We start from the raw sequence: 26,651 nt of genomic DNA, 5'->3' as shown, positions 1-26,651 counted from the left end.
AAAAAATAGCCTGATAGTTGAAAAACAAACCCAATTACACCATGTTTATGGGTGGAAGCGCAAAATAATTCTCGAACGGAAATGCCGATTCCGGCCAAAATTTGGCCTTCGTAATATTGTTTCCAAACTTAGTTTAAGTTCGTAGATAAGCCATATCGGTCCACTCCTTCAGGTACCTACCCCACAAAAATTCAAAAATGTTCGGAAAAATTGTGCGCACGATAACTCTTAAAGGGTCCGTACTTTACACATCCTAATATATCTACCAGATATAGATCAGGTTCGAATATGGACTATGTTTGTCCACTCCATTGGGTACCTCCCACACAAAATTTTGGATAAATTCAGTTTAAGGCCCGCTCACTTTGATTTCTGTTGAAGCAACTTGCATACGCTGCCTCCTTTACGTCGGCAAAAGTTTTTTCAGAGGCAAGTCCATACTTCTTGAGAAAATAGCCTGAAAGGTGCAAAAAACCCCTATGACACCGTGTGTAGTGTTTGGAGCGCAAGATAACTCTCGAACGGATCAACCGATTTGGTCCAAACTTTGGTCTTCGTCATATTTATCCAAACTTAGTTTCTGTTCGAAGATGGGCAATATCGGTATTTCCCCCAAAAATTAAAAAATGTCACAAAAATTATATGCACGATATATCTTGAACGGGACAACCAATTTGGTCCAAACTTTTGATCTCCTAATATTTCATCCAAATTTAGTTTAAAATGGGCCATATCGGTCCTCTTCTAGGGCACCTCCTCCACAAAATTTCAACATTTTTGTCAAAGTGCAGTTGAGGGTCTATTCGAAGATCCTTGGGAAATGTATACCGATGCTGTTCGTTGTGGTGCCGTTTACAGCTAGATTATGTTTTCCGTGGACAAGTCCATGCTTCCTGGCATACTGATCCAAAATTTATACTATGACCCACTAAAGTGACTAGTGTGCGCTATATCAATCGAAAAGATATGACCCCCAAAATGAGATCAAATTCCATAATGGATTATGTCGGTCCATTCCTTCAAGTACCTCCACCGCAACATTTTGAACTTTAATCCTAATCCACATTTTTTCGGCAAGTTCAAATGTCCAAAAAGAGCCACAAAATTCTGTACGTAGATGAAAGTTTCGATTCATATAGGCTGAGGGTATATCTCTGTCGGCAAAGCCGACTGATACATTTTTACTTGTTTATTTAAAATTTCATATGCAATCAAATGTTAGTCATTTCAGTAGAATAATTTGGCTAAAACCTTCAAAATAACGAAACTAAGGAGGTACCGTTTTATGAGGGCTATATGAAAAAGTTGACCTATACCGACAATTCTCTGCAGGAATATTGTATATTCCCAACAGAGGCAATATACGGAATTTTATCAATTTCTGAAGAATAATGCGGCTAAAATCTTGAAAATGCCGAAAATCAGGGAGAAAGTTTTCATAGCCTCAATGAAGACTAAATACCAAATTTCAGACATTTCGGAAAGATAATGTGGCTAAAACCTTCAAAATACCGAAAGTCGGGAGGTACCGTTCTATGGGGGGTATATCAAAACGAGGACCCATATAGCCCATTTTCACTTACAATCAGCCTAGGAGTAAAAGTATGTTGAATATTGCAAGCTGTGTCTTCATTTCAACTGTCGGACGGACATGGTTATATTGACTTAGAATTTTATGCAGATCAATGATATATTGACTTTATACTGTCTCCGACAAATATTTCGATGTGTTACAAAAGGAATGACAAATTAAACTATACCTCATTAATTATACATTCATAAATATCGCTCACTTGCTCAGAGAGTGGCATAACTCAAAAAATGCGTTTTCTGAGTTAGCAATTTCTATTTTTTCTACGACTTTAACTTCATCTGTTGTCAAATTTTCATGCTGATATCTCTAAAATTCAACGAGTTATAGTTTATTTACTACGGGTTTTGGCATAATTCAACAAAAAAAGTTTTTTTGAGGTTATGAAGGACTAAAACACTTCAAATCACGCTTGATCTTCCACAGAAATTTAGCACTGATACCTGCCAAGCTGTTTGCAAAATATGGTCTAAGTAGTTATTATATTTTTTGCGTAATAATCGTTTTATGTTGGAAAGACAAATTTCAATCGCCAATTTAAAACGTGTTTTTCTCGAAACTGGATTTGTTGAGATGTGTCCCTCTTTGAGTAAATGAGCGATATGTTTTCTGTACAACGCAGATTATGATAAAATCGTTATGTTTCACTTTTTAAAATATATAACGATATGTAATAGTTCTTCAAATAGAGGAGCTTCTGTGTTCATATACATAAGACATCATCTATAACATTTAGTGGAAAATATAAAGAGATGAGTAAGAGCAGTTTAGACCTACCAATAAAAAAAGCTTTCGATTGTAACTTTATGTAATTTTTCTAACTCTTCTAACGGTTTCCTTTTAAGAAAACATACCTTCTATTGGACTTTTATACACGCTTTTTTGTTGGCCTTCCATCAATATTATTTGATAGATGCAAATAAAGATTTTATTACGTTAAACACCTGTTTGGACATTTGGAATTCCCATCATAGTATTTACAAATCACTATATTACTTTTTTAAATATTTTTCTAGCAACAATATTTTCACAATAGAAACACATTTCAGCAATACAAAAGACCCGCTTTAGCTCTTTACTGTAGACACATTTAACTAAAAACAAACCATGGCTACTACCATTCAAAGCGTTCCCTGATATCATTTCCATAAATTAAATTCTAATTTTTCAAAATATAGTTTTGGCCCTTTACAACATTACAACTTAATTCATCTAATAATAGTACACTCATGGAAAAAAATAAACTGTGTGTATGTATGTAACATCGATTCCATTGCAAATTACAATGTTGTCAAATGATGATCAATGATGGTCTGTATCCGATGCATGCAATCCCGTTGGCGTGCCACTGTATTATCAATTAATTTCTCTACGAAATTGCTCAGTTCGTTGGTGGCATTGTACGGTACATCATGGGTACATGATATGTAACGATTGTATATGTCTGTGTTCAGGGATCTTGAGCGATAGTGTTGTTGTTCATCACCTTGTAGTAATTTGCTAAGATTTTGAGCTGAGGCTAAAAGTTTTGTTTTAATTTTCTGATAGGCGTGGAGTTCTTGTAAATTCATATAATCAGTACTGGAAATGTCAATGGTGTGTGGATCACTACCAGGATCAGCAGATGTATTGGGTGGTTTCTTGATCAGCAACATTCTGATGTGATTTTTGCGCTCCGATACAAAATTGCCCAATAAGTAACCTATAATGAAAAGAAACAAATAAAAAAACAAAAAATCAACATAAGTACTGTTAGCCTAGCCAGCCCTCAACTGCCTCCATTAGCTATGAATGAACATTATTGTTAAATGCCTTACCGGATATTAGCGTAAAAAATGCTATTGTCAATACCAAACTTAGACAAGTTCTTTTCGTAACATATTCCCGGTACTCGGAGGAAGTATTGGCACGCACTGCAGTTTCATAGCTTAGCACTTGATGCATTTTATTATCGTTTTTATTGTTCGTGTTGTGTCGTCAGCAAGTAAAAGTTTTTTCTTTTCTCAAGTGAATTATGATGTGGATGTTTGCATTTCCATGCTGTTTTCTTCTTTTTTATTTCTTGGCATTAACGTTGTTATGAACATTTTAAAAGTTTGTCCTTTTTAGTGCTGTTCACTTTGAGTTACTTGACATCGAAAAAAAGCTGGAAATATGCAAAAGAAAGAAAGTTTGTAAAGGCAATTTGTTTATATTTAGTTGAAAAAGTAGTTGTAGCATGTTGTATAAATATGTAGAATTAATGTCCAATGGATTGCAATCCTTAATAGAACTAGTTCAAATTTATTTTACCTTATATGTAAATTTACAATTAATTAGGTCAGAACAAGTAAGAAACCATCAGCCAGCTGCGAAAACACAGTAATTATGTCGTATATAAAATATATCTATTTTGTATCACGAGTTTGCTTCAAAATATGTGGAATCTTTGGGTACCGTAATTTGGGGCTATACGAAATCATTGACAGAGACCAAACATTTTTCGTAGGAAAATTTCTGATTTATATAGAACTCGAAATACTAAACTGCGTTAAACTAAGTTTGGAAGAAATTTTTGAAAAAGTTTGAGAGTTATCTTGCACTGTAGCCATGAAGTATCGATTTACTCCGGAAAAAATTACAACGTTGTAAAGGGATCCGAGAGGAGCTCTTAAACTTAACCTTTTCCGAATTGTGTGGGTGGGAGGTACCCGAAGGAGCGGATCGATATAGTCCATATTCTAACCTGGTACGTGACTGGATGAAATAATACGATATGCAAAGTTTGGACCATTACAAAACACACTGGTAGAGTTATCTAGCGGAATTGCCATTTTAGTTGGTGGCGTCATAGTTTCTTAGAGCTTTTAGGTCATTATCACAGGAAGTATGGACTTGCGCCCGAAAAAAAATTTACCGTCGTAAATGAAGCCACAAGGACAACCTGCAGAAAAAAATCAAAACGCTCCGAGAAGAGCTCCTGAACCCAATATTCGAGATATTCAATCTCCACAGTGAAACATCTGACAGTGGAATGAGGCTGACAGTCTTCGTAGCGGCAAAAAAACATGGTAGTTAACAGTACCACTTCAAATCAAAAAACCAGAAACGACTTCGTTAAATATCACCTTTTCAATAAAAACTCCTTAGGTCATAATAGCTTAATTAATTTAACCAATTAGAAATTGATGACGTTGTGATAGATGGAAAACGTTCATCGAGCGTGTTGGATGTACCATGGTTTCGAGGAACAAACATTGTAGACTCGGGCAGCAAATGTATATACCCGATAAAACATAGCAAATAAAGTACAAATAGACACACCACGGAAGTTGGACATAGCACTGTGGTTGAACTTGTATGGAAAGAGCGGCCAAAAATACTTCCTGTGCGGATATCAATACGAAAATTTCAGTAAAGGTTAATTTAACAACAAAAATAAAAAACAAACAAAAAAATCAACATAGGTCCAACTTTAGGTGTAGCCCCCATAGAACGGTACCCCCTGGTTTCTTGCATTTTGGGGGGGTCTCGACCACATCTTTCAATGAAATTGGCTAAAATTTGGCTATCGGTATTCCTTAGAAAACCTTCTTGCAAAAAATTATTGAATTGTGTCCACGTTTTGATAGGGTCCCCTTATAATGGTACCGCCCGATTTTTGAATTTTGAAGGTTTTATATACTGTAACCCTTTGCCTCTCCACACCCTCTCTCACCAACGAACTGACAATTGCCGCAAGGACAATTGCATAATGTAAATATGGACTAAGCAACTAAGCTTTCGGGATGATAAACCCTATTTTTTGATTAAGTTTTAGCGCAATACATTAACTATTGTATAGGATTTTAGCGATTAAGTTGGAGAAATCCCGAATATTTTTTTCTAATTATTCTAATCAAACCAAAAAAATATATTTGGAACAATATTTCAACAATAAGTTTTTTATCTTTTGTTGTTACTATAATATGCAATTTCTATCCAATCACTATAAATTTGGTTTCACTTTTTTTCAATGCATTGCACGATGGGGCCAATGGCAGGTTTTTGAGGCAAAAAGTCATTTTTTCAAGTCAGCGATTGAAATCAAATAATAACGGAATTATATTCTTAACACTTTCAAACCTCCAAAACCAAAAAATTACAATCTGGCAACGACCCACGGCGACATGCCAAGCTGTCAAAGATGTCATAATTATGATTCCGTTTATTTCTGACATTCAGCCGTAATTAAACAATTTAAGTATTTTGGCGCCAAAACCTGATCTGTTGATATTATCTATTTTTTAAAAATGGAAAATACGGGTAATGGTATGTAAATTAAGATTATTATTAAAAGTGTAAATGTAATATTCGATGTGGTCAATAATTTGTTGTGTCAGTAAGTGATGGTTTTTGATGTAGTCTGTGGTATCGTCCATGTGTTCTTTGGAGTAGAACTTTCGACTTCAGGGTGCTTTCTCGTAAAAATATGTATCTGGTGAAAGGTGACAATGTCGGCTAACAGATTTTGAAAAGAATTTTTGCGTATACTTGCGAATAAAAAAATTACCAACTTCCAGATTTCGTAAAACTTAAAAACTTGGATATTTTTAATTTTTGGTTGGAAAATCAGCGAAACCCTAAACTCCTTATAGAATGGATTTCTGCAAAATTTAATCAAGGTGTCAAAAACAACTTCATGACGGAAGTTAAAAAGCAAATTTATAATATTTGTGCACGCCTTAACCAAAAATGGATAAAAAATTGGAGGTCAAAAAGTCGTGTATTACAATTTGAAAGCTTATGGTTAGCTAGCGACACAGTATTTACGCTAGAACAAGGTAATGATAAAAAGAAGAGAGGGCGCCCTAATGTGGATTATAGTGAAGGAAGAAAACTTGCTTCGGAAGTCTGCTATGAACACGGCAACAGTACCAAACCCTTGATTCATGCCGCCTCCGTTTCGGCCAATTTGTCAAAAGATAAATATTTAAACTATGTTCTCAAGGAAGTTCGGTATCAACCAACTAAATTGAGAAAACAATTAACTTCGACAGAGAACATTTATGAACGATACATCCAAATCTGAACCGATTTCAATATGATGTCTCAATAATGTTTTCTAGACCAAATTCCGTCACACACTTTAAATTTCATCACAATTGGACATATATAGCGTGCTTGCTGCACGAAATACCTAAAATCGGGTGAAAATACATATGGGAGCTATATCCAAATCTGAACCGATTTCGATATAATTTGGCATACTTTTTTTCTAGACGTAATTTCGTCACACATTTTAAATTTCATCGAAATTGGACAGAATTTTCGTGTTTGTTGCACCAAATACCTAAAATCGGGTGAAAATATATATGGGACCTATATCCAAATCTGAACCGATTTCAATATAATTTAGCAAACATATTTCTAGACCAAGTACTGTCACACGTTTCAAATGTCTTTGAAATTGGACAGAAATTGCGTGTTTGTTGCACGAAATACCTCAAATCGGGCGAAAATATATAAGGGAGCTATATCCAAATCTGAACCGATTTCAAAATAACTTGGCAAACTTATTTCCAGTCCGAATTCCGCAACATATTACAAATATCATCATAATTGGACAGAATTTTCGTGTTTGGTCCATCAATTACTCGAAATCGGGCGAACATATATATGAGAGCTATATCTATATATGAACCGATATCAATCAAATTTGACAGATTGCCTTCTAGGCCGATTATAAACATCTGCACGAAATTTTGAAGGTCTAGCTTGCCCCTGTGATTTTTTGCCTCAAAAACATATCATCGGCCCCATCGTGCATTGTCTAGATTCTGTAGATATTTTTAATTTATTTCTTAGAGGTTTGTACGGACTTTGGGGCAGGATAATTTGGATTTACTTCAAGAGTTTTTTTTATTATTTTTTTAAATTTAATAAATATTTAAACATCTACGAATATATTTGCAATGCTGTCAGCGATTTATGCATACATTTTCTCATAAAAATACATAAAACATTTTCATACCCCACACCACAATGTGGAAATGGTATTATAAGTTTGTTTTTCGAAAAAGTCATGTAACACCGCGAAACATTCGTCGTAGACCCCCATGTGATATACCAAAATTCATATCTCGACGAAATTAAGCGATTTTGAGATGTGTGTCCGTCCGTCCATAAAAAAATTTTAATCACGCTACAGGCCGCAATTGTGGACCAATCTTCAAGAAATTTTGTATGGGTTTCGGGTTCAGTACAGAATAGAATAGACCCCAGAATAGGCGATGAATTTTATATATTTAGGGGGTGAAATGGACCAACACCCAATTTTGCAGCGGCTCTGTAGGTCGCAATGGTAGTCTGATCGGCGCGAAATTGTATGTAAGGTTTGGGTTTACGACAGAGAAGCAGCTTGCAATTTAACGTAATGATCAGATAATATTTAGCGGTTTTAATGAGCCGGAACTTTTGTGTGAAAATTGGTAACAATTTAAGTATAATGACTATAACTTTACTCCTGGTAGATATGTTCCACACGAAAATTATATGCAGAAGAGAAACTCATGACCTTTCCATAGAAATGACTATATGTTTATTCCTGGAAAGTATGATAATCCCATATAAGTTATATTCAGAAGAGGAAGGCTTGACCTTTACACTGCTGCTAACTATGCTGATGTTCGTGATCAGATAACAGAGTTACAACCTAATACATATATACAGGGGGTGTAACCTTAATCACGCTAGAGGTCGCAGTTATAGTTCAATAATGATAAATGTTTGCACGAGGTAATAGTTTTCAGATAAGTCTCCCTTGTCCCATATGGGATGTTGTGGAACAATGTTTTTTAATAGTTTTGGTCAGAGATAGTGCTTGTAGAAAATTTTCACAGCTACAACATTTGCTCTAATCCCATTTCAATAAAACTTGCGGTTTTAAAACAAAATCGTGAAAACCTAAAAATGTGAACTTTGATCGCTATTTAGAAAACGCTCCTGCAATTTTTTCATTTTGTTTTTTTAATTTTTCTCGTTTATGAACATTGTAGTTTTAGAATCCAGAAAAACTTCCTGTAATACCTCCAAATATTGATCTCTTTCATTGATCGAATCGGATAAAGTCACCAAAAGCTTTTTCTAAATGCGTTTGGTATTTTTTCTTTTTTAATACAAACTTTTAATTTTTTGTGTTCAAAATGGTCCATCTGTCCATTACGAAATAATGAAAATAATATATACATACATATATTCTCACAACATGCCGAAGGAACAAGGGAGACTTCGCAATCATATAAATAAATTCTGCGGAAAACTAGTGCCCAGGGGAAGTAGTGTAGGGTATCACATGGTCGGCCCCATCCGACTATAGCCCTCCTTTGCTTGTTAGATATTTGTTTCTTATATAAGAATAAAAACCGCTATAACGTCTGCGCGCATCGGCCAAACGAGTTTAAAACCAAATTTTTTTCGTTAACCTCTAGCATTTTTTTTTTAGATGCAATTCCGAAAAATTTTTGGTTTTTACCATATATTTAAAAATATGGATGTACCTATTTCATACATTATATAATCATTTGAATTCAGATACCGGTGTTTGAGAGTAAAATTCTTCGAAAGATCTACAGACCAATATGCGTTGACGATGAATATCGACGTCGTATGACCGACGAGCTGTATCGGATATACAACGACATCAGGGGCCTAATTACGTGATTCGACATCGAGTTGTTTCGACCCGAGTACTCAAAGTTGGGATGACAACATTCGTTATCGAGTAAAATTATCGAGAAATTGAGCATAAATTTGCGAGTAATTTCTCGTAGCCAAATGGCCTATCGTAAACAAACAAAATTAAAGATTTCTTATTGTATTTGTGTTTAAAATGTAAAAAATTGTTGTTTATTGACGGTTTATATAGGAAAAATGATATTAGTAAATAATTGTGAACATTTTTTACACAAAATAAGAGAAATTGGGAAAAGTCCTTTTCAGTCGTTTTAAGAAATTGTGAAAAAATTATAATTAAAATAAATACATATGCATGCTATCATTAACCAAAAATTAGTGTTTGCAGTCGTTAAAATATAAGTTGAAAAAATAAGCATTTCTGCAAAACAAAAAATTATTTAATATTAATAGGCTTTATTTTATAGGTGAACAACTTTTAATAAGGTGCATTTTAAATAGTTCATCCCCCGTTGTTTACCAAAGGAAATACTCTCTCAGAGAGGCTAATGCAAAACACCCACCAAATTCTCTCATTTATTTTGAGAGAGAATTATTAAGGTAGATGTATTAGCAATCTGTAACAAGAATGACAAAACAATTTTGCAAACATTAATAATTTTCATATTTTCTTAGCACAACTTCATTCCGAAATTATTATTCAATGTATTGTTCAAAAAATTCCACAAATATTTACATTTTTTCATTCATAATTTTGTTTTTTAGTTTTTGATTTGAAATAAACACATTTTTTGACATCTACCTTCATAACTTTCCCCAAAGAACACATAGTTCGATTACCGGTTACTCTCGAAACATTCGATCAGTGATTTCGATCGAGTCTTATCATGCCGTTTTTTTCTCGTGTCGAAAACTTGTTCACGAGTAAATTCTCGATCGAATCGAATCACATAATTAGGCCCCAGTATTGTTAAACATATCGAGATACAACGATTGCGATATATAGACCATAAGTCACAGCAAAAAGGCGTGTAAATGCAGTAAACGCAGAACTGGAAGGCTTCGAAGAAGTAAAGCTGAAAACACATTCAACGTTTGAGTAAAGTTTTGTGTCGTTTTGGCCGTTTTTACACTGTTGGGCATGATGCCGAAAAATTCAAATTCATTTGAAATATATGCCGGCAAACACATCAACGCCGGACTTTGATGTCGGCGTCGCCCTGTTGTTGTTGTTGTTTTTTTGTCAACGCCCAACGCAAAACTTTACTCAAACGTTGTATGTGGTTTCAGCTTAAACAAGTTGAAGACGAGAACGAAAAACACGATATTCCAAATTGGGAAATAAAGGAACAAAACGTGCGAAATGGAAATAATTTCTTAGTTCGACGTATAGGAAAAATGTTCTGTAGAGGGCCAACCAAGTAAGTACCCAGCAAAATTTTATGGAAGAGGTTCCATGAGATGCCATGATTTCACTGGATCTTTTGCATTGGTTCAAATGAAGTCGTGAAAGATCCGATCGTTTCATCAGCATTTGAACCAATTCAAAGGAAGTCGCACAGTGTCATGGTAAAAACTAAATACTTCGTTGAACAAATTTATTGATGGGGAGTGATAGAAAACATATTAATTAAGAAGAATCTGAATTTTGGTACTAATACGTGAAGTATTTTTGCTATATGAGGATTTAAATCCGACAATTTTAGTTAATACGTTTTTTGTGTTTTTTTTTTTCTAAAATTAATAAATTATATTATGCGGTAATATTTAAAATTTAAAAGTAACGGTCGCTGCAAAAATTGTTCCTAAGTTCTCCTGGGATGTAATAAACTTGGCTATACTTGTGTTTGCATGTAAATATTAATCATATGGTGTTTACATTTACCCAAACATTTATTACTAAGTTTATTAATTTTCTGAAGCACATTTTAAATTGAGTGGAGTGGGAAAAAAATTGTATAAAAGTGTATATCGATATTTTTTGCTGTATGAGTAGTAAAAAGTGAATACTTCAAATATATAAAGGTCCCAGCTGCAGAGGTTTGCAGACAAATGTGTCATTTCTCTTTTTCAGCGACCACCTCACTGAGAGGATACCCCCTTTTTTAACAAATAGTTTTGCGGTGTTGGCTATAGCGCGAAAAAGAATGAACCGATCATCATATATTTTTGTGGGCTTATTAGGTACCTAATAATCTTGCTTCCAAACGAGAGAATTAAAAAAAAAACAAATTTTTAAAAAAATTGTGAGCAGCTAATATCAATATTCGAATTTTTACAAAAAATTGACCGTTTTTTGACCACTAATCGGTCAAAAACATTTTTTAACGGAAATTTCTCATATATAAAGACAAGAGTTTGATATATTCAATATGCTCACAAACAATATGAAGACTAAACACCAAATTTCAGTCATATAGGGTGGATATTGAGGCCAAAACACTCAAAATACCGAAAATGAGGAGGCACGGTTCTATGGGGGCTATAGGAAGACGAGGACCTATACCGACATATTTCTGGTGGAAGGTTATAAGTCCCCCAACGGAGACTTAATACCAATTTTCAGCCATTTCGGTGTGATAATCAGGCTAAAACCTCCAAAACACCCAAAATCGGGAGGTACCTATGGGGGCTATATGAAGGCGTGGACCTATGCAGACAAATTTCAAGGTGAAGGTATAATGCCCACTACGTAGACTAAATACCAAATTTCAGCAATTTCGGTGTAATAATGAGGCTAAAATCTTCAAAATACCGATAATCGGGAGGTACCGTTGTATGGGGGCTATATCAAATCGTGGACCTAAGCCCACAATTCTCTGTTGGAATGTTTGATACCTCTGCCGAAGGCTAACCACAAAATTTGAATACTTTCGGTTGGTCATTGTGTCTAAAAAATTCAAAATACCGTAAATCGGGAGGTACGGTACTATGGGGGCTATATCAAAACGTGGACCGACCAACCCAATTTTTTGTCCTGAAGATTGTAATTCAATAATAGGTACGTGTACCAAAAATTGATGCACCTACGACAACTCCTTCTATTTTTGGCCACAGTTAATATAAACTCGCGACATTGTGAGTCGTGATAGATCCGATCTTTTCCTTAGCATTTGAACCCATTCCATCGATCCAATAGAGATGAATTTTGTGTTTTTATTTATACACATGTATATATTCTTTTATTTATCTAAATATGTACGTTTAAAGCAATGTAAGATTTATTATGCTAGCAAGTCCCAATCAATGAGCTAAAAGTAGAGTCGGACTGCACTCTTTGGTATTAGTCGTGTTCCTTTACGTGCCTGAGATTACCAGTTTTTACCCGCAAAGTGTTTCCTTACTTTTAAAAGCATGCAATTTATATAAGAGCAGTTCACAACTTTTACCATTTTTGCAACAATTACAATTTTTAAAAGTAAAGGAACAGACCAATTATAAAAGTTTCCTTGCCTGCTCTAGAGAACCCTGCTCAACAAGTCGATTTGTAGATCCCTACAAAACAAGAAACATTTCCAAAACGTTGTAAAATAAAATTCACGAAATAGTAATCTGCAGTTGGAGTCAATGTCGAAATCTGCACTGCACTGATGGGAAGTAAAATCCTTTTGTAAGATGAATCAAAACCTGTTGCGGAGGAAGTAAACTCTGTTGCGTGCAGCGGCGGTGTTTAGACTGAAGCAGGGACGACCGGAAGTCAAGTTTCTCTCTTAAATTTACAACCTGTCGCTTGCCAAACACATCGTTCCCGAAGTCTGGAAAATAGGCCAGATACTGAAGCCGGAAAAAGATGCCAGCAAAGGTGAATCTTACAAACCGATTTCGCTTTTGTCACCCGTAGCAAGGACCCTTGTGGCTTTAGTTCTTCCAGCATCAGAAATAACTTTCCAGTTGCCGATCTATAGCATAGGATCCGTAAGCAGCACAACAACTGCGCTGAAGACCATCTCCATCTCCATATTAGCGAGGACTCACTCAGAGCAAGCCGTGCTATAGAACAGTGATAGTGACACTTGATTTAGCAAAGCCCTTTCATATTATCAAGCACCCTCGGTCTTTGATGTCATCGAGCAGACTACGCACCGTCCAAGTTTGAAACGTTGGATAATAAATTTTAAGTGTGGATGACATTAGTACGTAGAATTTAGGATCAAGAAGTCCAAGACCCGTAGAGTGAAGAAAACCTCTTCTGAATTCCAAACTCTGCAGACGGCATTGAGATCGTAACGTATGCGAATGATTGTACTATCTTGTCGTCAGGTGCCTTCCCTGACGACATTTGTGAAAGACTGAACTCCTTTTTGTCTGATCTTACCATTTTTTCCATGCGAGGAATATGCAAATACCAGCCAATAAATCTACGGCCACTCTGTTCACTACCTGGGCGGCCGAGTTGGGAACAATAGAGTTGAATGTCATGGTCGATGATAGCAGAATTCAGACCGCAGACCCATGCAGCCAGGGGTCTTCATAATCTAGAAAGAGAAGTCTAACGTTACAAGAGAGAACCTCTAGATCAACAAGCCTTTCAACCAGGTTTAAGTAGCATTCACACTATTGCAGTCGCAGATGCAGTAAACAGTTATCGTGTGAATGCGGTCCTTGGAGAACATCCACCATCTATCGCAGCTGAGAAGCGCCAGCTGTCAGGACAAACCAGAGTAGTTTTCATAATCTAGAAAGAGAAGTCTAACGTTACAAGAGAGAACCTCTAGATCAACAAGCCTTTCAACCAGGTTTAAGTAGCATTCACACGAATGCAGTCGCAGATGCAGTAAACAGTTATCGTGTGAATGCGGTCCTTGGAGAACATCCACCATCTATCGCAGCTGAGAAGCGCCAGCTGTCAGGACAAACCAGAGTAGTTTTGGGTCAATAAGCTCGGGATGGTGCAGCCGTCAAAATTCCTATAGGGCAAGTACTGATGACACCGTGGAAAACATCTGCCCAGCATACAGCACAGGCGCCCACGACACACTGCTCCTTTTCATTTGCTTTACCAACCCTGCTAAGAAACTTAAGTTTGCAGCTTTGTGGTTACAAACCATATAAATAGCGAGATAGCCACATTCTTACGACTGATAGACCCAGAGTCAGATTGAGCGAAAAAATGAGAATACAAACATATTAACTATTATTACAACAACGAGAACAAACTGCAATTATAGATGTAAACTTTATGATGATAAATAAATTATAGTTATTTCATTAATTCCTTTGAATTAATAAAATAAAAAAAGAGAATCATTTTTGAATACAGAATTTTAAATTTTCCGAACAAGGCGTGAAAATTACATGCCAAAGGGTTGGTGAAAATGACATGCCAAAGATTAGAAAAAATGCTATTCTTGGGAATTGGTTAAGATGGCATGCCAAAGGATTGGTATAAATGCCATGCCAAAGAATTGTTGAAGATGTCATTCCATCGAGTTAGTAAAGATGACATGCTTAGGATCTGAAAATGAATTGCATCTTTTGGGGGTCACGCTCTTGTAAAAAGAATGAGTGAAGATGCTGAAAAATGACATTCCATTTCACTTGCACCCATTCTTGAATAGCATCTTTGGCATCGAACATTTTGCTGGGTATGTAACATATCTTAAAGTATTTAAAATTATTATTATGTTACACATATGTGTACGCCCTACACTACACACCTACATAGTGTTTTATATAAACCACAAGTCATAACCTTTTTTTCTAATATATTCCATAATAATCTGCAACTGATACGTAAGCTCCAATTATGAATATTGATTTCATAACCAAAAAAAGACGATATTGGTTTACCGTCAATCATATTTGTATGCATTCTATAACATTGTACAAATTGTTGGAGGTGGTTTGAATGAATGAATTAAATACCACCTCAATTCAGAGAAAATTGTGAAATGTAAGTATTATATACAGTGTATTTCACTCATTGACATTTATATGTTTGAAGTTGTATAATTAATTTTAATTGGTTCTATATAATCCGTATGGATTTAAAACGATTAGTTCAAAGAGTTCAGCAAATTATTATTTTAAAGCTTAACAGATGATTTAAGATATTTAAAACATATGCAAATTTTTAAATATTATATTAAAAGAGGATTAAAGTGATTTGAGATATATCCGGACGGAAATAAAAATTGCATTTATGTATGTATATTATTTAGCTACTTGGGTGATGTAGGGGATGAAAGATACCAAGAAACGGTCCTGACCGGCTTTGACATATCAGGATTTATCTTGGTCCCTCTTTCATCTCAAGTAGACACTGAACTCCTCGTGGTGTCATTTTGCGAGATGCCTTTAACACCCGTTAAAGGTAGTGAGCTAACATGTGCCGCGTGTTCACCCATTAGAACATTTAAAACTTGGGTTTGGGCTTCGGGTTAGTAACCCTCCACTAGAAAAAGCATCCTACCATGTATGAAAAAAACAAAAGAAACGAAAAACAAGCCGCTCTAACATTTTAAGGACCACGATCTGCACCTGGAATGTTCGCACCCTTTATAGAGAAGATGCAGTTTACGCATTGGCAGATGTACCTGAAAACTACAAGGCCGACATTACTGCCATACAGGAAATACGATGGATTGGGGAAGGCGCCACAACAACACCTGAAGGTGACGCAGTGTATTATAGCTACCATGACACAAAGCATGAGTTTGGCATCGGATTCGTTGTTAGTCGGAAGTTAAAACATCTGGTCTCCAGCTTCACTCCAGTGTATGAAAGACTCACTACAATACGGATAAAAGCAAAATTCTTCAATATTAGCTTTATCTGCGCTCATGCTCCAACCGAAGACAAGGACGAACAGACCAAAGATATATTCTACGAGCGCTTAGAAGAAACATGTGACTGTTGTCCTGCCTATGACATTAAAATAATTATAGGCGATTTTAATGCCAACATTGGAAAGGAAAATATCTTTGGCACAACAGTCGGGAAATTTAGTATCCACAGTGAAACATCTGACAATGGAATAAGGCTGGTAGACATCGCAGCAGCCAAAAACATGATAGTTAGCAGTACCAGATTTAAGCATCCCGATTTTCATAAAGGCACTTGGCTGTCTTCATATCAAAGAATAATAAATCAAATTGATCACGTTGTGATAGATGGAAAACATTCATCGATCCTATTGAATGTACGATCGTTCCGAGGAGCATACATAGATTCGGACCACTACGTTGTTGCAGCAAAGGTACATGCACAAAAAAAAATATGATTCATCCAACAATATTCGAAGAGCAAAATAAGTATTGTAAAGATATTGTTAGATTCCGCATGTAGTATCTTGAGTCCAACAATCGTTTTGTTAATTACAACAATTGTTTTTGTCATATCCAACAATAGTTTTTGTCTGCTAGACAATATTATTCTCTTTTCTTCGACTATTTCACTGTCTTCTTTCGGTATTTGATGCCGTGGTGAAAAAAAAATTGATGAGTATTGTTTGTATGAGTTCCTCTTATCTTTGTTTTTTATCTTTGTTCTTTTTTTTGTACGTACACTATGAAATTCTTGTTTTTATTTGTTTCTTCTTTCCCATTCTTCTTTGTGTTTTGATAGTTGAGTTACACCACAATCTGAAAAGTGTTTTTGGTCGTAATTTGTGGTTTCTTCTTATATTTGTTGTGGTTTTATGGTATTCCTTATGTTGGGGTAGGAGCTTGGAGGATGAGCGCAATGGAGTAATCATATTTCTTCATTCAATTTGTTGTCTTTTTAGTTAGACATGGCGAAACCTGGTCATGTGTAGTGTTTGTCAATGTTCATAATATTATACGTGACATTTATACCAAAGTTATGTGGAAAGTGTATATGAGAATTATATACGATCAAATCAACAATTTCTGAAACTGGATTTCTGGGCTGACAATAGTTTTTGTAAAAATTATAGATTATGATAGTTCCTAACATTGGTATTGTCAATAATTTTTACAATATTGAAGAATTTCGCAAGTAGTTTTTGTTTTGTATGTTTGGAGCAAACGATGGTATTCATTGGATTTGCAATTGCAATGCTTGAACAAAATAAATGAATTGTTGGTACAAAAATAGATATTATTGTTCCAACAAAAGAGAAATATATTTTGTTCTCTGCTTGTACGTGCCCGTCTAAACGTTGCAAATAAATCACGAACTGATACTACGAGGAAGTTGGACATCGGTAGGATGCAAACAAAACAGATAGCCACAGCATATTCCGCTCAACTAGACCAATTGCTTAATGGAAGCACCCCTCGTCCCGAAAACATATCAGCACAATGGCAAAATATTGCCCACTCCGCGCAAACAGCCGCAAAATCCATACTTGGATACCAGAGACCTCCACCAAGAAATCTATGATATGACGAGGAGTGTCTGCTGCTACCGAAGGAAAAATGCGGCATATAATGCCGCTCTACAATCAGTACCAGCACGTAGCGCACTAGAGGGTTATCGGTAGAAAAGGAGAGAGGAGGAACGTCTATGCACTGAAAAATGGAGAAATGGAAAAGCGGGAGTGTGAAAAAATCGAGATGTTCTCCAAGAGCCAGATTTAAGTCCAAAAGTTCTGGCTTTGGTACACGCACATCCTCCTGTAGAGACCAGCAATGTAATTCGGCTCGAATTGGCTGTAATTTGATACTTGGAGTTCCAAGTAGTCAAAAACATTCTGCACTAAAAATCGTGGGCATAGGTTCAGGTTTTGGTATAGCTCCCATATAACGGTACCTCCCGATCTCAGGTATTTTGAAATGTGTATCTACACTTTCGGCTCTAATTGGGTGTAATTTTGTATTTGGAGTTCTGCAAAAATTGTGGACATAGGTCCAGGTTTTGGTATAGTCCAAATATAACGGCACAGTCAGATTTCAAGTTCCTCGATGTTGTTATCTACATTTTTAGGCTTAATTGCCTAAAGGTTGGTTATGGTGTTCCCAGTGGTCAGAAAATGTCTCCGCCTGCTATTGTGGACAGGAAAGAAAAATAACTATTTTATTTGATGTAAGAATATTTCATAGTGGGGGATATAAAAAATTTCGGTGCGGCCGAACTAAACATTTGTACTTGTCCTTCATTTTGTATAGAGAATCATATATTAATATTACACAAGTGTGAAAAAAGTACACTCATAAGTAGATACCAAAACAAAATATCTAAATATTGAATGAAAACAAACCAAAAACAAAACAACAAAACACAATACTGCAGCAATCATTACAAAGACCAGAGGCATTGTCAGTATTTTTGATGGCACACCGGGAATTGCAAATATATGCAGCTTGAACCACATTTTTTGTAAACTTGACACTATTTCAAACATCTCCCAAAAATATTGAGAGTGGCCTAGGATGGCATAGTTAGTAAAACTCAACTTCAATTTTGAGGACTTTTTTAAAAAAATGAAATTTCCAGCACATTTTATTCGAATAGTTTGTAAAAATTTTTATGTAAAAGGAATTAAAATATCTTTAGCAAAAACTTCCATTTCGAAAAAAAACAATTATCTTTAAAATATTAAGTTATTTGCCTTATAAGAAGACACAGCCTTACTGACGTTTTTAAAATCATTAAGAGATCATACTTAAATGTCAACTTCTGCTGTTTTGCTTTCTTAAGTAACGTAATAAATTACAAAAACATTGCTGGAATATTAAAATATGATATGTTTCGAGACAATTTGCTGATTTGTCGCTGACATTTGCTGATATCGATTTTTCGATTTTTGTTGCAGGTTGGAACACAGTTCAATGTGGCTTTAGACCTGACAAATCCACCATTGACCAGATATTTACCCTGCGACAAATCCGGGCGAAGACCCAGGAGATCTACAGTCCCCTACGTTTAAAGGTATTTCAAGGCCATGTCTGAATTTGGTTTATCCGCAAAGCTCATTCGGCTTTGTAGAATGACTTTAACTGATACTCGGTCCTCAGATAAAATAGGAATGAACCTCTTCAAAAGAGGTTTAAGACAAGGAGACAGCCTTTCGTGTGACTTATTCAACATTCTGCTGGAAAAGGTTTTACGTGATGCGAAGGTCAAAAGAAGTGGAACAATATATACAAACTGCCATATGTTACTTGCTTATGCCGACGACATTGACATCATGAGTCGATCGGTAAAGGAAGTAACTGATACCTTTGCAAAAGTCGAAGGAGAATCTGCTAAAGTCGGTCTGACAGTAAACGGCGATAAAACCAAGTTGATGGTATTGAGGCGTAATTCATCCACAGATCTTGCACCAACTATGAATGTTATACCTACAATTTTGAGGTAGTAAAAGACTTCGTTTACCTCGGCACAGCCACAACAAACAATATCAGTTGTGAAATACGAAGAAAAATAGTGTTGGCCAACAGATGCTACTATGCAGTATGCAGTTTAAGAATAAAGCCAAACAAAAGTAACACTTTAGAAAACACTGATACTGCCCGTGCAAATGTATGGTTCCGCAACATGGGTACTTACGCAAGCAGATAAGGCAGTGCTTGGTGTGTCCGAGAGAAAATGTTTTCGAAAGATCTACGGGCCAATCTGCGTTGACGGCAAATATCGACATCTTATGAACAACGAGCTGTATCAATTATACAACATCAGTATAGCTGAACGAATTGAGATACAACGATTGTGTTGGTTAGGCAATGTCATAAGAACACTGTACAACAAAATCGAACTTTTTTTTAAAATTACAAGAAACCCCGCACAGATTATGAAAGAGGACCGAAAAAAAATGACACGTGTATCGGCGTTTTGAAAGTTGAAAGAAATAGGAGTGGCAAGTTCCGCCCATTTCTACAGCTTTTGAAATATTCGACATCAGATTCCTTGGAATCCCTGCATTTTAGGTATAAAGTGTCTTTGGCAATATTACTGACAAAAGGGGTATTTTTGGTACTTTTTTCAAAAACGTTTAAAAACTTATTTAAAATGTGGTCGTATCGGATCAAAATATTCTACCAAATTATTTGTCATAAAATTTTACTATATGTCCCCGAATACACCAAAAGTCTTAATCGTACCTAAACGCCAGGAATCTGCCAAAAATAAATCACGTTTTAGGGTTAATGTTGTACTTTATCGGAGTTTATTAAGTTTTGTCCCACAAAACTTCATTCTAGATAGAAGACGTTAAAGACAAAAAAATCTCTATCAAATTTCGAATAAATGAAATATGTACTTGCAATATATATCATGAAAATATATATGGTAACATGGGGCGCCTTCGCCACGTTTTTTTCAAAATGTTCTCATATCGACATCATTAAAGTTTTTCCAAATATTATTTTTGGTAAGAATATTAGCATGTCTTAACTATAAGTTTTGATATATAAATGATTATAATTTTGTTTTTAAAATATTATTTTTGAGAATTTACAAAATGTCTAGAAAGTGGCGAAGCCTGCCCACCCATGGGGTAGCTTCGCCATCGACATTGGACATATATCAACGGACTCCAAAACTGGAATTTACCATACTTCCTCCCCAAATATCAACATTATGCATAAAAGGAACATCTTTTCTATTTAATAATAAAAAATGATTCTAAAATTTACAAAAAGAAACATATTCCAGCCGTTAATTGAAGTAGGTACCTTGAATTTAGGCATAAAAATGAAATTTTTGCCAAATTAGATAGGTTAAGCACAATATATGATTTCAACTTAACATTATAGCGTGGTATATCAATAGCATAAACAATTTAAGTTAAACCTGACATATTTCTCACATTAACCCACAACACCCCTATCATGGCGTAGCCGCCCCACCCCCTACATAGTTCATAATATGAATATATTGACATTTATAATTACATTTATCATGCAAATTATTTGGATTTATATTCTTCAGTAGTTGTCTATTAACGGTATAAAATATACTTTTGATATCACAAAAGGTACACAAGATATCACAAAATATACCTACCATGAATATTTTTCGCAATACCCCAAAAACATGAAACCGCGTGGATCAGCAATTATATATTTGATAGAAATGCCAATTTGTGGCAGATGAAAGATCTTCATTAAACTCACAATTTTCTCTTTAACGGCATTTCTGTAGCAGTTATAATTTTCAAGAAAATCGGTGCTGGCGAAGGCGCCCCAGTGGCGTAGCCGCCCCATGTTACCATACATCAAGTTTGCCAACAAAACACCCAAATATTTCTTGAATAAATTTGTTTTGTTCTTTTTTCGAGTTGATGCATGAAAGTAACATGAAATTTAGTTCCAGACGAAAGGTGTTAAAAGAAGAAATATTCTACTCAAAATTTCATTGTAAGTCCTAGAAAAAACTAGATATCTGAGTAAAATACTTTGTGAAGAAAATGACGTTACAAAATTAGATATTATAGGTAGAAATTATTTATTACTCTTTTAGACTCGTAATTAAAATTAATTCCATACTGAGAGAAAATCTCTTAAAATACCTCACTTTTTGGGGGTTATGTCGAAAGAAGAAATGTTCTAAATCAAATTTCATTATGAGTCTCTGAACAAAAGAAATTTGTAGCTATAATATTTAACATCTCCAGAAGCTTTCACTTTTTATATACGATTTAGGATCATATTCTACCGTTTTTAATCACATTTTCGTTATCTGCGGTCACAAAATATATTTTATTGATGTTTTTTCATTATAAATTCTTTCAGTTTATGTGTGCTCGCTCCAAACTGTTTTTGAAATATCTGTGATGAATATATATTCGTATATAGGGAAAATATTCATAACCCAGATCGGACTTTGAAAAATTGCGTCATGAGGATAAGTCATAGGTTCCTGATATTGTATGTGAAAATGCGGGGATAGTCTACGGCTACTGTCCAGTGACATACAAGTCCTAACATCCATGGTTTTGCCATGGTCCTAAATACTCTAATGATGGCAGCTACTCCTGCTCTGATAAAGGCTTCGTTGGAGCGAACAAGTGAAACGCGACATCAGAAATCTCCATATCCCATATTGAGAAAATACAGCAGCATACAGAGAGGATTGGAGATCTTTTCTTAGTTCGGCTTATGGATCGAATGTAGTATAAAAAAGCCAGCTAAGTAAGTAAGTTACTAATCTGAGGTATAAAAAGTGTATCAGTTTGGGAAAAATATCAAAAAATCCTTTGTAATAAAGGAATTGAGAAACATCTGAACTTATCTCGGATATTGCAAACATTTTGACATCTTGAAATTCGTCATAGTTGCTTATCTTTGGTTGATGGTGTTTTTTGTTTTATTTCCTTATTTAAGAAAATTACCTTACATTAGAAAACAAATTTATTTCTTCTTGTTGATTTGTTGTTTTTCTTTTTTATTGTTGTTCCAAAATAACAGCCTTAGAACTTGTTTTCAAATTAGATTTACGTTGTTGAAACCTTATTCTAAATAAAAGTTTGTTAAGGAAAAAAGTTTTTGTTTTTTATTTATTTCTAAGTTTTCCTCAATCAGAATTATTGATTTCATGGCAACGCTAAACTTTTGTGTGGCAAGTCAATCATGTCTGCATATCAATGCCGATGCATAGACATGTGGTAGGTATCAGTTACATGTGTTGAGGATGGTAAGTAGATTTGATAAATGACAGCGAAAGTTTAATAACGCTGTATTCACATTTTCCAATATGTTTTTAACTTTACCGACATTAAATATTTGAGCCTTAAAAATTTATATATGTTGTTCTGGGCTTGAGTCTTGATGGAGGTTTATTATTGGCCAGAACTTCAATTTTTTACAACTTTACAAGTTTTAAGAAAAAATGTTTTTTTCCTTTCATAGTATTTTTTTCGCAAATATATATTGTGCGAAGCCTTTTTTATACTGGAATGAAATCTTATTTCAGGTATTAATAGGCAACAGTTCATTCATTCCCGCTACTGAGGAAAAAGTTCAAACAGGTCGTAACCCTAATGTATATATTTTATGGGTTCGCAAATGATTATTTCGATGAGAAACAAACATAATACTATTCATATGGTTGATGGTATGGAAACAATCCTACAACGCTGGTGCAAAAGACGAGAAATCTAAGCCTACAATGTACGCTGTCAATTGCTGGTAAGTGGTCGATCTCCTGAGGGAAGTGAGTAACTGAGACCTCCCCTCAGTAACTGAGAAGACATTCCCCTGTCTGACGAGGAGATGGATAGTACAATTATCCTACCGCAGTCGTCCTCAGGAGCTCATGAGTTTAACTCCCTTCGTCATCGGCGGCAAACGATAGGCCCACACTTTCCAGACATAACGATCTGATGTATGAAGTTGTGGAGAAGGAAATAGTCCACTCCCCAACCACTTAAAGTAATTAAGCCAGGGAGAGGAAAGTTAAGCAAAAGGCGAGTGCAGTACTGCACAACTTTAATTGGCAGGAACCCTAGTAATGTCACCCAAACGGAATTTCGGGAGATCGCATTGAAAACTCGATTGGTGAGACATTTAAAAAGAAATACTCTCACGCTGAGAAGTGTTTCCCCTCGATTGATCGTATTCCCACCCTTAGTATGGTGGCAGTCTCCAGCCCACCAGCTGTGTTAACTGCGCCGGTTACAGTAATAAATAAAAACCTGAAGGTTTCAGTCTGCTCAAGCCCCTCGCCAACTCCTGTGGTGTCTGCGGATGGAAAATTGTAGCAGGCATGCTTGAATAGGGTAAGATCTGCTGAGAATCTTCAGCCTAATGCCAAGAGGACGCTGGAGCATCAGTCAAGCAACCATTTGGCTTTATACGCGAAAGTGGCCGCTCGCCAGACAGTAGGGTGAAATCAGTCTGGAAGGACCTGTAAAGGCAGCCTAGGTCAAGAACCCCCACAACCTTCAGGTGAGAGTATACCTGCACGAATGATCGATCGCCCAGGATGGCCTTCTGGCAGCAATCATTGATAAGTTTGATTCTGAAGACAGGATCAGCGAGGTTTATTTGTTGCTAGTAAAAAGTCGTCTGAAGAAGGCCATAACTTCTGATTATGTGAACGAAATAAAGACCGGCTTTAGCAGGGAAGCTCCTTATTAATTTCCTCCTAGTTGCCTTGAAGGTAAGGTGCTGCAAATATTTTAAACCGATCCGAGACATGTCCTTAAACTACAGCACTTGTGGCAAAATTTTTGAAATTTTGTTTTGGAGCTATCTGAAGGTACCAATATATAACCTGAGGAGGAAATATCAGAAGGAACAAATTTTTGACAAAAATTTTTGAAGATTTTTCGCGAGAACCATTTAGGGGAAAAATAGAATTTTTGTGACAGAGGTACAGGACGGAGTGGACGGATATTGTGCATCTTCGAACTTGGTTTCTTGACAAAATGATTGACGATACTCCCTATTCTGCACTTAAAAAGGTGAGTCCATATTCGATTTCATTTTATATTTTAAATTACAATCTGCGAGTAGCAATAGGGGAAACACGACTACTTTCCAGAATGGGGTAAGAGAGGAAGTAATGGACCTAACTCTTACAAACTGACTGGAGGCTATCAGAGGATTGTTTCTTTTCGGATCAAGTCTTATACAGAAATAAAAGGCAACTGCTTCACAGGCTTTTTCAAGGCTGAGTGATATTCCATAACTCCACACAGCAAGGAAATTCGACAGACGTCGACAGTTGAATACCTCGAAAGCGCTCTCCGTCGTTCCTATGAGATGTCTTGTCCATTAACATATCTTGGATATCTCAACAAGTTTGGTGGAATAAAGAGCTGACAAACCTCAGGAAAGTCAGAGATGGATTAATATAATCAGTTCAAATATTGTAAAGAATTCTGTAAGGAAGTCTCTGACACTATAGCCACCCTACAGGGAGGAGTCATATCACCTTTGCTGTGGCTTCTGCTAGCAAACGGTACAATAAAGGAATTTGATAGACTAGGGACATGGCGTAGTCAATCTAATTAGTATCTGTTGGACTCATCACATTGACCTTGTGTGAAGAGCAAATACAGAGTAAGTAATATTCTCCAGGAAAACAGTATTTGCTCCGTTAATACTGGATTGTCTGTAACTGAATCTCTTAACGAAAGCGGAAAACATCTGTGTAATCCACGGCCATCGGTTCAGATGGAAAAGGAACGTCGAACAGCGTACGAGGAGAGGCTTAGTTGCATTACTCCTTTAAGAACTTCATAGGTGGAAGTTGGGGTCTCAGACCACATGTAATACATTGGCTGTGTAGAACAGAGGTCTGTCCTATCTTGACTTAAGCTTGTCTCGTTTGGTGGCATCCCCTGGGTAATACTTGCAATATGTCCTGGTTGCCTACTGTGCAGCGATCTGCTTCAGTTCTCATTATTGGAATAGTAAAAAACCCACATCGGACAGCTTTGAATGCTGTACTGAATATCCAACCTAAGGATTTTCTAGATCAGTATCAAGCATTCATAGGTGATTTGAGGCTCGGGAAGCTCAAAATGTGGCACATAAGATAGGAAGTAAGGCAGGGATGTGGGAGGGGGAGGGTCGAGGGTGTAACCGACTACATTTCACCGACTCTAAACTTTGATACAGCTAACGTAATCATCTCCAGCAGCACTGACAGTCTATCCATTTTTACTGACGGGTCAAAGATGGATGAAGGCACGGGAGCCGGTGTTTAATGTTAACAATTGAACATCAACTGCTCGTATAAACTTTATGGAAACTGCAGTGTCTTTCTGGTTGAGGTATTGACAGTGTTGAAGTTTTAGAGCTACTAGTGAGAGCAACAGGGTTTGTAGGTAGGGAAGCCGAAAAAATTCAGGGGGATAGCCAAGCTGCTCTAAAAACATAAGGGTACTACTCTAATAAATCTAAGACTGTTCAAAATTGTAGGTCTATCTTAGAACTTTGCAGTATGGTTGTTAAATTTTTTTTTGCCACTGCAATGTTGAGGGAAATGAAACAGTTGATGAACTAGAAAGACGAGGTTCTCAATTCCCTGTCCTTCAGGTGGACGACAAGCCAAATGCTTTGCTTCTTCCACGACAATCTCAGCAAGTTAAAGATTTGACAGGATGGCCCTGGATGCGCCCCTTCTCTCAATTAGCAAATCAGAGACCAGATCCAGGACTACACGATTACTGAAGGCTATGTGAAAGAGACTGAAACAACAGAGCACATTCTCTGTCGGTGTCCTAGACTGCCAATCAAAAGACCCAGGCAGTTTGGGGCACATAAGATTGAACATCCCTCAAACAAAAATTTTCAACATAGGTTCATGCTTCGGTATAGCACCAATATAACGGTACCTCCCAATTTTCGGTGTTTTGGGAATTTTATTTCTAACCGAAATAGCTGTAATTTGCCATTTGAGGTTGCCATTAGTCACAAAACTATTTCACCAAAAATTTTCAACAAATATAGGATCACACGTAGTTATAGACACCATATAAATATGCCGTCCGATTAAAGACATTTTTAGATAAATTTTCTGACCTAATTTCGGCATTTGGGGTATCCGTGGT

General features: G+C 36.0%; 1 protein-coding gene across 1 annotated transcript in view; it reads right to left on the bottom strand.

The window, feature by feature from the left end:
- Positions 1–917: 917 nt before the first annotated feature.
- Positions 918–26,651, bottom strand: part of LOC141388984 (uncharacterized) — a 99,514-nt gene continuing 73,780 nt past the window's right edge. Inside the window, exons 2-3 of the mRNA XM_073959922.1 lie at positions 3,409–3,737; positions 918–3,293 (exon numbers count right to left, since the gene is read on the bottom strand). Of these exons, the coding sequence (XP_073816023.1) occupies positions 2,872–3,293; positions 3,409–3,535 (549 nt within the window). The 5' untranslated portion in view covers positions 3,536–3,737 and the 3' untranslated portion in view covers positions 918–2,871. The remainder of the gene's footprint in view (positions 3,294–3,408; positions 3,738–26,651) is intronic.

The sequence above is a fragment of the Musca autumnalis genome, unplaced genomic scaffold (assembly GCF_047663935.1).
Source record: "Musca autumnalis isolate F117 unplaced genomic scaffold, ASM4766393v1 scaffold_1, whole genome shotgun sequence".
NCBI lineage: Eukaryota > Metazoa > Arthropoda > Insecta > Diptera > Muscidae > Musca > Musca autumnalis.
This window is presented reverse-complemented; position numbering and strand designations above follow the sequence as displayed.